Source organism: Canis aureus, chromosome 5 (genome assembly GCF_053574225.1).
Source record: "Canis aureus isolate CA01 chromosome 5, VMU_Caureus_v.1.0, whole genome shotgun sequence".
In the NCBI taxonomy this organism is placed as follows: domain Eukaryota; kingdom Metazoa; phylum Chordata; class Mammalia; order Carnivora; family Canidae; genus Canis; species Canis aureus.
Window position 1 is genome coordinate 8,188,509 of NC_135615.1, and position 14,991 is coordinate 8,203,499.

Below are 14,991 nucleotides of genomic sequence, written 5' to 3' on the forward strand. Positions count from 1 at the left end.
TGAATAAAATAAAATGATAATGGTAAACATACTTACTGATTAGCTATACATTCTCCCTGAACTTTTCTCTTTCCTGACCTTTCATAGATGGCCCCTTTAAAAATTTTTCATCCACATTTCATTTCAGATATTCTTTCTTCAGGAGGCCCTGCCACTGCACCACCAACTTCTAGCCATAATGCAGTCATTTGTTACTGCGTCTCTGTGTTCCTTTCCCAAATGGCACTAATCACAGTCTGATCATTTTGTATTTTTTAATTCTAATTTGTCTTTTCTCATTAACATATGAGCTCGGGAGCAGAAAAATTATACTATTTCCATTATTTTTTAATGATTAAAAATTCCTGCAGACAACTTTTAAAAAATGACAGTAGCCAATTTGCTTTTTTTTTTAAATAAGACTAGAAATTTTTCTAATGTAATTAATAATGGTAGTATTTTAAAAAAAAAAAATCCTTCAGGGTAGCCCCGGTGGCCCAGCGGTTTAGCGCTGCCTTCAGCCCGCAGTGTGATCCTGAAGACCCGGGATCGAGTCCCACATCAGGCTCCCTGCATGGGGGAGCCTGCTTCTCCCTCTGCCTGTGTCTCTGCCTCTCTCTCTCTGTCATGAATAAATAAATAAAATATTTTAAAAAATAATAATAATCCTTCATTTGGAATATTAAAGATTTTTTTTCAGCAAAGCAATTTTAGTGGGCACATGTTGATAAAGGAAAAAGCTGGTGTCTTACTCTATTTTCTTGGCTTCTTCTATAGATCTTAGACAGTCAGAAGTCATCAGAAGACTCTGGGTCCAGGAAGGATTCTTCCTCAGAGGTTTTCAGTGATGCTGCCAAAGAAGGGTGGCTTCACTTCCGACCACTCATCACCGACAAGGGCAAGGTAGTACGGTCTCTCGAGCAGATGAAATGCAAGCCCTGCAAAATAGCATGTAAAGTCTGCACAGATAAAATGACAAATTATTCATAAGAGGGAGTGAAAAATATTACTTCCAAATAACTTTTTCTACATGAAGGAAAATTATTTTTCAAAAATTCAAATCGTTGACTTAATTTCATATTTTTTCATTCTGTATATCAACTGCAAATGGGATATACAGTCTTATATTTTGCAAACAACAACAAAAAAATAGAGAAATCAGGACACCTGGGTGGCTAGTGGTTGAGCATCAATCTGCCTTTGGCTCAGGGTATGATCCCGGGGTCCTGGGATTGAGTCCTATATCAGGCTCCCCAAAGGGAACCTACTTCTCCCTCTGCCTATGTCTCTGCCTCTCTCTGTGTATCTCTCATGAATAAATAAATAAAATCTTTTAAAAAGAGAGAGAGAGAAATCGAAGTATTTAAGAAGGAACTCAGCTTTTCTTATTAAATAGTTTATTAGCAATAGATTTTCGCAGAATCTTCCTTTAGGGAGTGGCAGTTCTCCATATTAATAATTTCAGATTTTTAATTGAGCTTTTCCCAGTTTTTTCTTTTAAATTGCCTTTATAAATTTCTTAACTTTATTTTATAAATATTGAGTTATGTAAATGAATACCACAATGTCTACATGCTTCATTAAGTAGGTTTCAATACAAAAAAACCTTTGCCATATTATAATTTCTTATAATATGTGGGCAGATTATTTATAAAAAAAATTTAGTTCTGTCAAAAGAGTATAACTTTTACAAAAACCCACCTTGGGGGCAGCCCGGGCGGCTCAGCGGTTTAGTGCTGCCTTCAGCCCAGGGTGTGGTCCTGGAGTCCTGGGATCGAGTCCCACGTCAGGCTCCCTGCATGGAGCCTGCTTCTCCCTCTGCCTGTGTCTATGCCTCTCTGTGTGTGTGTGTGTCTCTCATGAATAAATAAATAAAATCTTAAAAAAAAAAAAAAAACCCACCTTGGGTATGGATATTGTTGCTTGACCATATAAAGTTGATCAATTTTGTTAGTTTAATTCATTACTCATACGTATGGTTTTGGGAGTGTTACATAGTGTTTGTCATTTGCATGATCTGGGACTTGTTTTAAGCCTTACCCTCCCTCAAAAGATTTTTCTGATGGATTTTTTCCTGTTTTCTATTCTCTTAGCATTTTTATATATTTTATATATTTTGCTACTCTTGTTTTGCCTTTATTCAGTTTATCTTAATTACTTTGTGAACAATAAAACAGGTTTTTTTGCCCCCAACCAAGTTAGAGTTGAGATTTCACTATCCTTGATTTCGATATGAATACCTTGCCTTGCTTGGTTTACCCTCCACCGTGTTTGTCATTCCTCTTCTAACAAATGCATTGAGAATCAGACATGCACTACATACACTTGGTGTACATTTGTGTGTGTTAAAAGTGTTGCTTGATGTGTTTATCCTGTCACAAGGATTGAGCCAAGCATCAAGCATCCCTGAACTGTTTCATGTTTTCCAGCGAGTTGGTGGAAGCATTCGGCCATGGAAACAGATGTATGTTGTGCTTCGGGGCCATTCACTTTACCTGTACAAAGATAAAAGAGAACAGATGACTCCATCCGAGGAAGAACAGCCCATCAGCGTCAATGCCTGCTTAATAGACATCTCTTACAGTGAGACCAAGAGGAAAAATGTGTTTCGACTCACCACATCAGACTGTGAATGCCTATTTCAGGCTGAAGACAGAGACGACATGCTAGCATGGATCAAGACCATCCAGGAGAGCAGTAACCTCAACGAAGAGGTGTGTGTACAAAGTTATGTGGGTAAAACTAGAGTCTTTCATGACTTTTTTCTTAGGAAGACTGAAAGAATCTAAAACATCATTTTAGAAAATTAAAATATGCTATTTTCACTTGAAAAATTGATCAAAAGGAAAATTTAAGTGTACCTATTTTATAATATACTCACTTATTTGAAAATCATCATAACTGAACTACAAAAATAGATAATTCATATATTTTGCATGCTTTCTCGGAAGCAGGATCAGGAAATCCTAGTCCCCATCCTGGTCATTATGACTAAATTATTCCAGATTTGGTTCCTTATCACAGAAACAAAACTATTGTGGGCCTTAAGTTATAGTGAAAATACTTATCAAAACAAATTACTATATAAATGTAAATGATATAGATATGGTATGAGGATTTTCGTTCATGGAGATACACAGTCAAGAAAAATACAGTAGAGCCTGCTATAATATAGTCACTAGCTTCTAAGAAAACGTGCATTTTCAGAAATCTTGTGAAAAGCCAGTTTTTGTGTTTTTTTTTTTAAGAGGGAAATGTCTGGGGACTTGAGAGTTTCTGGCTCACAGCCATCAAGTAATTTTTTTACAACAGGGGTTGATAATGTAGTGCTAACAGTGTATGTAATTATGAACTTGACAGAGCAAATGCCACAGTGATTAAGTCTAGCTTTTGCTCAAGAGTATCCTTTCATATCATTAACACGGTTTTTTTTTACATGTTGTTCTCACTTTTTGTCCTCATTGTTATGACATAAAGAAGCCCAATGTTCTTTTCCCTTAACTCACGGGACACTGGGACACCTACATTACTGTAAGGTTATGCAAATTATGTTCTCTAATATAATATAGTCATTTCCATTATGTACAATTCAGATTATGAAAACTTAGGCCATAGGAAGAATGACTGCTTTTTTCTCTGACAGTTTATCCCCTACCTTGTTTGTGGTTAAAAATTAACATCAGATCCCTGTCGATTTAACTTTTGTTCTACAAGCATTGTAAAGAGAGCATCAGACCTGAATTTTTTCAAAGTAAATAGAGAAAGTAAGAGTGTTCTACATGAGTAAGTCTCAACAACTGTATGAATGTGTCCTATTACTGTCATCACCATTTTGCAAACAAGGACACTGTCAAAGGGGGGCTACATAATTTCCATAAGGTCACACAGCTACTGAGTGTCAGGGCTGGGATTTAAACCCAGGTGATTTCACTCTAGATCTTAACCATTTGATCTCCTAGCTGATAAGTAGGAAGAGTATTTGAACTCAAGATCTTTGTCTCCAAAGCCTGTATTTGTAAATTTTACTGTTCATTATAATCAAAATGAAACAAGTAAAAAAAAAAAAAGAAAGTTAATACATGTCAATGTCCAATTAGAAAAAAAATCATTACTTCATGATTAAATCTGACTTTACCATATAGCATATTATAAAAGCTAACCTGGTAAGGTTGAAAAGCTCAGTGTTGGGCTTTTTCTCTTCTGATAATCTAGTAAGTGCCACTTCTGACACTAAATGACTCTGTCTCACTACTCCTATAAGTTCATCATTAACAAATCTTGACCTCATTTTTCCATCTTTTATACAACTGTATTATTTTGAAATGCTGATCATTCTTTCTTGTATTAGAAAAAAACTGGCCCACTGCTTCCCAGTCATTTATAAAGAAATGTCAGATCAATAAATTTAAGCACCTGCTGTTTGCTGATACTAATTCTGGATATTGTAGGGGTACAAAAAATAAACAGAAAGCTCTTTTGGCAGTGGATGGGGGCGCGGAGGGCACTTGGATCATTTATTGCATAGGGATGTTGGGTGGCAATGCTGAACAGGGGTTTTTAAAAGAACTCCACTGAGAGTATATAGGGGCTGTATTGGCTAAGCAGTGCAATACAATAAAGAGCCTCAAAAAAGTATGATCCCTCTTTGTGTTTAAAATTGACTTTCTAATTTTACCTCCTGTCTGTTCTGTAGGACACCGGAGTGACTAACAGGGATCTAATTAGCCGCAGAATAAAAGAATATAATAGTCTGATGAGGTGAGAATCCTACCATGCCTACAAGTTAATTTGGAGGTAAAATATCTAATTGTTGGAGCACCTGGGTGACTCAGTCGGCTGGGTGTGTCTGCCTTCAGCTCTAGTCCTGATCCCAGGATTCTGGGATCAACCCCACATCGTCATCTGGCTCCCTGCTCTGTGGGGAGTCTGCTTCTCCCTCTGCAGCTCCCCCTGCTTGTGCACTCACTCTCTCTGTCAAATAAATAAATAAAATCTTAAAATAAATAATTGTTAAGAAATGTTTATCTCTTTCAGCAGCAAAGCAGAACAGTTGCCAAAAACACCTCGCCAGAGTCTCAGCATTCGGCAGACTCTGCTTGGTGCTAAATCAGAGCCAAAGACTCAAAGTCCACACTCTCCCAAGGAAGAGTCAGAACGGAAACTTCTCACTAAAGGTACTGATGCTAGTGTTTCTGGATAAATTTAACAAATACAATGGTTTAAAGTTGGGATTTTAAAGGTATTTCGTGGGGCACCTGGGTGGCTCAGTTGGTTAAGTGTCCGACTCTTGCTTTTGGCTCAGCTCATGATCTCAGGCTCATGAGATCGAGCCCCATGTGGGGCTCCATCCTGAGCATGGAGCCTGCTTAAGATGTTCTTTGTCCTTTTCTCTCTGTCTGTCTAAAAAAATAATAAATAAATAAATGTATGTTTGTATGTATTTCATGTTTTTCTGTACCATTTCTGCTGACCTCAGCCCAGTGTGAGCTAGCTCAAAGATCACCTTGGGCCCAGTCTAGGCTAATGTGGCTTTTCCTTAAGATGAGTCTTGTCTTATGATAAAGATGAAGTGAAGGAAAATATAACACTTACATCTACATAAAGACACTACAAATTTAACACAGAGGATCCAAGCACTGTTATTTTGAGATAAAACCATCATGTTTCCTTCTGCTAAAATTTCACTATTAAGATGTCACTATTAAGATCCTATTTTCTTGACTGTTCTAAAGAAAACCATGATACAGATTGTAAAAGGGTAGAAAAGCATAACTGATTTCAATTAAATTATATGGGAGGTTAAAAGGAGTCATATATTAGGAGAATATAATACAATATTTTCTATAAATATAGGCTATATCATGTATAGTACAGGACTCTGATTTATATAAATATTGAAGTCATGATTTAAATATACTTGTTTGTATTTTCTTTTCCTTCTTCTTTTTTTTTTAACTAACGATCAAAAGATGATACCAGTCCCCCAAAAGACAAGGGCACATGGAGAAAAGGTATTCCAAGTATTATGAGGAAGACATTTGAAAAAAAGCCCACTGCTACAGGAACGTTCGGTGTCAGACTGGATGATTGTCCACCAGCACATACCAATCGGGTAGGAGACCCTAGCCACCCAGATTTCCTATTGTTAATTCGTTGTAGTCCTTATAGAACCTGAGTACACAACCCTTCAGATGACACAGAATATATTTTAATCTGTGCAGCATTTTCCTCTGTATAGCAGATCAGCTTCCCTAAGCATTGCTGACCTGTAAGGATGTGTTGAGTTATTTTATCTATAATGATCTTTTTCTAATGTATTGACTCTGAAATAGAATAATGATTCACTCATTAGGAATGTACCTGAAATGGTAAGAGTTCATTCTCAAATCATATGTGTTTCTGCTTTTTAGCACCTTAAAAGAAGGTGAAGGATGAGAACAAGAACCTGATTGAGAAAGTATAATAAATGTAAATGTGCGTGTATGTGCGTGTGTGTGTGCCTGCGTGTGTATAACGTCCATATTAGGATTCGTGTCATGAATTGCGGTTGATGATGTTATTTTCTCTCCCTCTTCTCTCTTTATTCACCTTATTGCAATTATTATTGCCCTTTATTCACCTGCATTGTTCCCATATTCTCATTACTTTAGACTTGCCTTGTTTCCTGTTCACATTTTCATCTCCCTGGGTACCCTTCTCTGTCTTGTGCTACCTCTTCTCCTCTCGCTGTCCCAGATCTCTCTTGCTGCTTCTATCTATTCCCAGTTCTGCAGTGACTATATTCTTCATTTTCTCTATATCAAACAACAGCAATTTATCTATTTCCTCTTGGATGGAAAGGGCCTCTTAGCTACAATATACATCTACTAACAAATATAAACATTTGTGCTGTATTAAATAAAATATTTATTTCTTGTTTTGCAGTATATTCCATTAATAGTTGACATATGTTGCAAATTAGTTGAAGAAAGAGGTCTTGAGTATACAGGTATTTATAGAGTTCCTGGAAATAATGCAGCCATTTCAAGTATGCAAGAAGAACTCAACAAGGGGATGGCTGATATTGATATACAAGATGATGTAAGTGTGTATTTCTATTTGATTACCTGATCTGTGGGTTTTTTTTCTCCTTTTGTGGTATTGACTACAAAACTGCCATGTTTCTATTTTGCACACCTAGAAATGGCGAGATTTGAATGTGATAAGTAGTTTACTAAAGTCCTTCTTCAGAAAACTCCCTGAGCCTCTCTTCACAAATGGTGAGTGAACGCCCACAAAAGATACCAGTTGAAATAGTTTAAAATTACATTGTTGGAAAGCCATAGAATATTAATATTTGGTTAAAGGAAGCAGGAGATTTTGTTTAGTTGTTACTTCTATATAAAGCATAATTATCACTGTTTTTTTTTTGTCATTTAGATTTTTTTCCTCCTGATAAATTTGGATGAAAAATAAGTTTATAAAATTATGTAGGTTCAGGTTATGTAGATACCATGAAAGTATATGGTACCCTGTTCATCCATGTTTACTTATGAAGTTAAAAATACTGTTTTCTGTCAAAAGTCTTCAGACATAATAAAGTACAATTAGTAGGAAATCATTTTTTTTCAGTCCAGCAGGACACTAAACTTACATAAGACACTGTTCTCAGTGTTGTGGTTGGGGGGACAAAAAAGTGGACAGACTCTATAAATATAGGATGGTACTCTCAGAGAACTCACATTTTAGGGAATTTCATTTGATGATAAAGCTTGGAGATCATTACAAATGATAGCTGTTTTGGAGATTACATTTCAAAAGCTATTTGGGGTCAGCCCTATGTTTAAGTCTTTGTATTGGGTTTTGAAGTCGAACCTTAAAGTAAATCTCGATTATAACTCATCTAAGCGATTTAAGATAAACTTGTCTTATTGTTCTTATTGTTGTTAGATAAATATGCCGACTTTATTGAGGCCAATCGTAAAGAAGATCCTCTAGACCGTCTGAAAACATTAAAAAGACTAGTAGGTATTATTTTGTAGTTTTGGAGGTACAACTGAAATTCAGCCTTTAAATCCATCATGAAAATAATATGTTTCAGATTCACGATTTGCCCGAACATCATTATGAAACTCTGAAGTTCCTTTCTGCTCATCTGAAGACGGTGGCAGAAAATTCAGAAAAAAATAAGGTATGTAAAGTGCCTATTGAAGAGATGTGTTTTCAGTGGGTTTCTTTGAAAAGATAGGCTACATTGCTTCACATCAATCAAAACCAGGGTTATAATTCAACAAAAGCTCTAAAATACATCCTGTTGGCCCATCAGCCCCTCTTAAAAATCGCTCTTAAAAGCAAAAGATCCCAAAATATCAACTGTCACCATTTTGAAAAGATATATCCTTTTACATTTATCCAGCAAGAAAAATGAAAAGTGAAGAATTTTACTTATTTTACAGCTCTACATTTGTGATATTTTTGCACAATGTATCAAATATACCAAATAGTATACAGTGAAACTGACATTTTCTTTTGTTTTGTTTTGTTTAGTTTTAAGCAAATAAGACTTCTTGTTTGTTTAACAGCATCATACTACCTTTGTCAAACACACCAAAATTTGCTGTCCCTTACTATTATCTAATACTCAGTTCATGTTCAGTTTTTCCTGATTTCTTTTCTTTTTTTTTTTTTTAAAGATTTTATTTATTTATTCATGAGAGTCAGAGAGAGAGAGAGAAAGAGAGAGAGGCAGAGACACAGGCAGAGGGAGAAGCAGGCTCCATGCAGGAAGCCTGACATGCAATTCGATGCCCGGTCTCCAGGATCAAGCCCTGGGCTGAAGGCGGCGCTAAACCGCTGAGCCACCAGGGCTGCCCCCTGATTGAATTCAAAAAATGTCAGCAAGCAGTGTTATATCCTTTGGATGCTCAATTTCATCAACAGTGATAGGGCATTAAAGGAAAAAGGAAAAAAAGAGAGTGGAAGAATAAAAAAAAAAAACCTATATCAATTAGTTGTGCTGTTTCCAGAAGTTCATCCAGTGGGATCCAAAAAATTCTCAACATAATTATAGCTGAAATATTTTGTAATTATTTCAGCATTTCCCAAAGTGCATTTCCTCATTCATCACTTTTGCTGGATGTTAGCAATGCGTGGGACATAGCGTTTGATGGTCTAATTAGTTTAGAAGGCACTGAATTAAAATGTAACAGTAGAATTTTTTTCATGGCTTTACTAAATTAACTAACACTGTGACTCTTGAGGAAGTGGCTAAGGGCATTTCATTTTCCTACCTATTTGACTATGCTTGTGGAGCATCTTTCAAAAAATACAGAATTTGCCTAAAGTAATTGATGAGTAAATAAATGGTGAACTACTTATGTTATTAGTTTTACTTAGGAGCCAGCTAAAACTGTATACCCACATAATAAATATAACTGTATACATATAAATAATAATGTGTTATCCTTAGTCTACAAACCTAAATGAAATCATAGTAGACAAGAACCTAGTAAAAATTTTGCTTAAGACCTTTGAAATGGACTTTGTAAGCCACTTTTACCAGGACAGATGTAAGAATGAGATGACATCTTCCAGAGGGAGAATAAAAAACATTGCTGCGTACTCAGTTCAAGTCAGCCCTTCCTGTAAGGTAGATTTACTTTCCACTAGGTCAACTTTCTGTGAAAATACTGACTTTAGGGGCACCTGAATGGTTCAGTGGTTGAGCCTTTGCCTTTGTCTCAGGTCATGATCCCAGAGTCCTGAGGTCAAGTCCCACTTTAGGCTCCCCATGGGGACCCTGCTTCTCCCTCTGCTTATGTCTCTGCCTCTCTCTCTGTGTCTGTCATGAACAAATAAATAAAATCTTAAAAAAAAAAAAAAAGAAAATACTGACTTCGACCACAATTTCTCCCTATAACTGTCATAAGCACCATGTAATGATGCATGTAGTAAGGTAGCTAACATATTAGATGCATAGCAGTTGCTTCAGAATGGGAGTATCTGTGCATTTTCCACTTTGCACCATACCTAAAATGTGTATAGGCACACATGTGGGCATGCCCATGGCTCTTCCAAAATAGTATAGTAGTGAGCTTCCCTAAACCAGTTTGACTTTTTAATTTCTGCAGTGATTTTTTTTTTTTTAACCCTCTGGTATGTTTCCAGCATTGGTTAAAGCTATTTGACATTTTAATGAAATCCTGAGTTCAATATATTACACTAGACACTCTAAGATACAACAAAGGAAAACAATGAATCTATACCTTTGATAATTGTGTTATTAAACAAGGAATACAAAATGGTGTGGAAATGAACGTCCCAACGTATAAGCTTGTTATACTGAGATGTTTCAGATCCACACAAGGATAAGCAAAGAGCTTTGGAAGTTTTCGTTGAAGTAAAAATTACAAAAAGAGTATTTTTGGATGTTATGTTTTTAAATATTAGCACTTTTGATGTACTAAGGGGGCAGATTTGGAAAATGTTATATGTGTTTAAGCATTTTTTCTAGTTTTTTTTTTTTTTAAGTTTTTGAGGAGAGGGTTACCCTATTCTTTTGTGAGTTTTTTTCCCTTTGATGTTAATATTTTTGTCAATTAATGCAGCTCTTATAATACTAGTTTGAGCCAGATCAATTGCTTGTCTTCAAAGACTTCATGAGACAAATGAATGCCAATTAAGTACAGTACATTGTCATTAAAGCACAAAAAAAGATGTTAAGTGTAGATTAGCTTATAGAAGGCCTAACTAGGAAACATTAGTTTTTTCATACACAATTGGTCAACCTTTCTTCTTTGAATTCTTTTTCATCAAAAGAACCTTTCAGAAATAAAATGGCAAATATGCAATGGGAATTTAAATCTACTCTCTTAAGAAAAATTCTGATATCTTTCAATGACATCCTTTGTTCCAGATGGAACCAAGAAACCTAGCAATAGTTTTTGGTCCAACTCTTGTGAGAACATCCGAAGACAACATGACCCACATGGTCACTCACATGCCAGACCAATACAAGATCGTGGAGACGCTTATCCAGCATGTAAGTTCAGGCTTCATCTCGTCAAGAAAATAACTTTTGTGAGCAGCTGGTATTTGGTAGGACAGAATTTGGATAGAATTTTTTTTTTCTAAGAAAACAACTTTTTTTTTTTTTTCCTATATTCTCCAAAATATAGATCTATGTAGGGGGTTCTTTAGTTTCTCTTTTCACCTTTTTTATTTTAAATTTTAGCATGACTGGTTTTTCACAGAAGAAGGAGTGGAAGAACCTCTTGTAAGTATCGTCTGTCAGCCTTTGTACTGACTTGTTTGCATTCGGGACACAAGCTCCTGATGCTCCAACAATGTCAACTTCCTGCTTTGTATGCTATTGTCCGCTTTGCACCCCGGAAGCAGGTCTATAGCTCCTCCATTTCTGGTCTAATGAAAATACAAGTATGATGCTTATTTTGTAGTTAATTGATTCTGTGTAACCAATGTAAAAAGTTAAGCACCTGTGCTCCACTCGGTAATGTGTCTTTTACTAAATGTTGTTTGAATTTTAAAGAAAGTATCTTTGAAGAGATGATGAAGAGATCTTTGTTTATTAACCATAGACAACAGTGCAGGAGGAAAACACAGTAGACTCCCAGCCAGTGCCAAACATAGATCATTTACTCACCAACATTGGAAGGACAGGAGTCTCCCCTGGAGATGTATCAGGTAACTCTTGCCTGGGCAGTATTGATTTCTAGGTTAAGCTAAATCCTCGTAACCTGAAAGAACAAATCAATCATAAATAACAATTCACTATGATTTTTTCCTTTTCTTCTTTTTTTTTTTTCCTTTCTACTAATAAAAAAAACTTGATCTTCCTTTTCTGATTGATCTTAATTATCTTCCAGTGACTATAATGCCATTGGCAGTGCATGGAATTGTAATGCTTGTCAGAATGGAAATCTGAGGGAACTGAGCATGCAAACCACTGTTTTGTTCTTTTTTTTTTTTTTTTTTTTTAATTCACAGTTTCCATGTAATAGTCATCACAAGGTAAAACAGATATATGCTACTGAATATGTGGTTGCTGTGATGGCAGAAAGTATGATCTAAACTGTATGAGTAGTTCTTACTCCTGAGCTAGATGTTCTGTTTAAAAGCAGCAAGTGAAATATGTTGAACTGCTAATGGGCACCATTTTCATAAATAACAGTATATTATTTGTCACTATAGAGTTCACAGTAAAAGTCGATCTTATCTGACATTTTCTTCTGTTTTCTCTTGCTGCCCTAATGTCTGGTTAAGTAGCGGTTTTCATAGGCTCTTTTACTGACAATTTTCTCCTGCCAAACTGTTGCACTAAACCTAGCATGTTGTTTTACACGCTCTTTTCCCTTTGTCTCTAGTTGTTTGAGTCCTAAAGGGTTTTTTCAGCACTAACTGACACAGGCAAATCTATACTGATGTTGAACAGGCGAAGTGGGAGGAGTCTATCACACGGTAATGTCGCTAGTGGATTCTGTGGTGGCCCTGATGGACAGCTGGAGCTGTAGGAAGAAGGAGGATTGCTGTCCTCACTGTAGCTGCCTGGTCTGCAGAAACCCCCGATTCTTGTAAATGCAAAACCTAGTTGATCTGTGGTGTAAATTTTCTCTTAAGGATTATTGTAAACAGATCAATACTACTTTCTTAAAAGTTTTTCTGCTGTTTCTTGTTATTTCTGAAGCAGACCGTGAGGAGAAATAGCATGGTATGGTCTACCAGTTCTTAAAGTCATAAAGCATTTAGCCATGTGTTCAAAGGGGCGTGGCACGGGGCTCAGCTCATTAATTTTGAAAATCCATTTCCCTCAAGTTGAAAGACAAAATTTCACAATTGGTGTTCTCCTGAATAGCGCTAGCCCCTTCCTACCCTCTTTATAATTGTATAATCTGAGTTTTTGCCAGACAGTGAAAATTATGGTCTCCATTTCTCCATTTCCATAATAGCGTTTGTGATAGATAACGACAAAACTGGTAGCAGTTTAACCAATCTAGTCAAAAGGATCCCTGACTGCACAGAGATGAAACTGGGGTCTAAAGCACAAAGATCAGCATTATTTAAAAAAAAAACAACAAAGTGACCTGGAAGCAGGGTTACCTAATGCATTCAGATGCATTTCGAGTTTACGCTTATAAAATTTGCGTTTGACAGTCTGACAAAAATCAACCTAAACACACTGAGTACAAGTGTCTCAATTTGTAGCGAGGATAGCCAACCATCTTGAAAGTTCTACATTGTGTATCAGTTCCAGATACAGGATGTGGTACATAGTACAATTCTTAAAAAGGTCTTGGAGCTTCTTCATGGCTAGATTTAATATTTAGAAATCTTGATAAACACTAGTGTTTCTGTTTTTGTTTAGTACAGGGCTCCTTTGCCATACCTCTCATTGAGCTGATTCTGCCTACAATTCACAGCATCCTTTCATGGCGGTGGCTTTCTGTGGTGCAGCTTGCATCTTTGTGAGCTCTGACTATCCAGAGTGTTCTGTCGTTTTGTTTGAGTTTGGCTTTCACATTTTGTTCTGTGCCTGTCTCTTCCATAAGTTTTGCATTGTTTGTTGGAAGCAATAAAGATTGACTAATACTGACCATGTTTTATTTAACTTCTCAACAGATTCAGCTACTAGTGACTCAACAAAATCTAAGGTAAATTGTTTCATACGATTCTGAAATACCTTAGGATGGGGAGGTTGCCTTTTAGTCGATTGTTACAATTAGGATACAGGTGCATCCCTCTCTGTGTCTGATGACACCGACCAACAAAATTGTTGAGAGGGAAAAATTAATTCTTAGACTGTGACAGAATACTGGATTGTGGGCTTGAATGTTGGATTTCTCCTGGCATAGTTTAGCCTAATACAAAGGAGTAGACACTTTTTTCATTCTTAAATGTGAAAATTTTCCAAGCTATACAAAAACAGAGAGAATAGTAAAATGAGTCCCCATGCAACCGTTATCCATTCTCAACAATTAACATGTGGCTGGCCATTTTGTTTCATGTGCACTTCACTCACATGCCTCCCCCTGGATTACTTTGAAGCAAACCCCAAGCATCATATTTCATCTGTAAATATTTCAGTAGTAATAATAGATTTTGTTACCATCACACATTCTTATGAAAACCTATATTCTTGCTTTTCTTTCAGCAAAATCAGTATTTTTCCATAATTTGTATTCGATTGACAACACCACCATTTACACATTTTGAGTAGTTTTGGGAAGTTCTTACTCTTAGAAAGTTTTTTTTATTAATTTGACTCGTCCAAACTTTGATCTGCTGAGATAGTAGCGGCTAGAATTGTCAATAAATTTCTTACAGTTTATTGTTCTCTTGGAAAAGGAGACATGTTTAAATGATAGCACGTTTAAATATCATAGTGAGAGGTTGTATGTAATTAAATTATAAAATCTTGCAGGGAATTTTACAAAATACTCCAGTCATATCGTATCATTCACTGTCACTTAACGCTGTGATTTTTACTGGCTTTTTGCCCCAGCTTTTTATTTTGAAAAATTTTAAACCTAGGGAAAAGTTATAAGAATAATAGCACTTAAACCTTTTACCTTAGATTCATCATTTGGTAAATCTTGATATATATAATTTTGAGGAGTTGACTATTTGAGTTACTTATAGACATGATAACGCTCTACCCCCAAATGCTTCAGCATGCATCTCCTGAGAGCGGGGCATTCTCCTATATAATCACAGTGTAATTATCATACCCAGTACACAACATTATCATTTCTAAAAGAGTTTTTGCACAAATTTCCCCAGTTGTCCCAATAATGTAAATGTAAACTGTTTTTTATTTCCCTATACAGGATGCAATTAAGGATCACTCCTTGCATTTTATTATCATGTTTCTTTAGGGCTTCTTTAATCTGGGACATTTTCTCTTTCTTTTCTTTCTCTCTCTCTCTCTTTCCTCTTTTCTCTTCTTTCGTCTCTTCTCTTCTTTTTTCTTTTTCTTTTTTTTTGCCAGAAGATAAGATTTCAGACTTGGATTTGAAA

At 36.0% G+C, this 14,991-nt stretch overlaps 1 protein-coding gene and 1 long non-coding RNA gene across 12 annotated transcripts in view; one reads left to right on the forward strand and one right to left on the reverse strand.

The window, feature by feature from the left end:
• The window catches only part of LOC144313662 (uncharacterized), an 82,648-nt gene extending 79,208 nt beyond the window's left edge, over positions 1-3,440 (reverse strand). The window contains exons 1-2 of one of the 3 annotated variants that reach the window (XR_013379289.1): positions 1,681-3,440; positions 732-938 (exon numbers count right to left, since the gene is read on the reverse strand). This is a non-coding gene — a long non-coding RNA (uncharacterized LOC144313662). The remainder of the gene's footprint in view (positions 1-731; positions 939-1,680) is intronic. The other 2 variants (XR_013379287.1, XR_013379288.1) reach the window with 2 other exon arrangements.
• Positions 1-14,991, forward strand: part of ARHGAP21 (Rho GTPase activating protein 21) — a 136,274-nt gene that overhangs the window by 117,604 nt on the left and 3,679 nt on the right. For 7 of the 9 annotated variants that reach the window (XM_077896773.1, XM_077896778.1, XM_077896772.1 and 4 more), the window contains 13 exons: positions 757-882; positions 2,409-2,693; positions 4,673-4,737; positions 5,014-5,153; positions 5,949-6,091; positions 6,904-7,059; positions 7,160-7,238; positions 7,909-7,982; positions 8,060-8,149; positions 10,874-10,999; positions 11,192-11,233; positions 11,556-11,661; positions 13,594-13,625. In XM_077896773.1, coding sequence (XP_077752899.1) covers positions 757-882; positions 2,409-2,693; positions 4,673-4,737; positions 5,014-5,153; positions 5,949-6,091; positions 6,904-7,059; positions 7,160-7,238; positions 7,909-7,982; positions 8,060-8,149; positions 10,874-10,999; positions 11,192-11,233; positions 11,556-11,661; positions 13,594-13,625 — 1,464 coding nt within the window. The remainder of the gene's footprint in view (positions 1-756; positions 883-2,408; positions 2,694-4,672; positions 4,738-5,013; positions 5,154-5,948; positions 6,092-6,903; positions 7,060-7,159; positions 7,239-7,908; positions 7,983-8,059; positions 8,150-10,873; positions 11,000-11,191; positions 11,234-11,555; positions 11,662-13,593; positions 13,626-14,991) is intronic. The other 2 variants (XM_077896775.1, XM_077896777.1) reach the window with 1 other exon arrangement.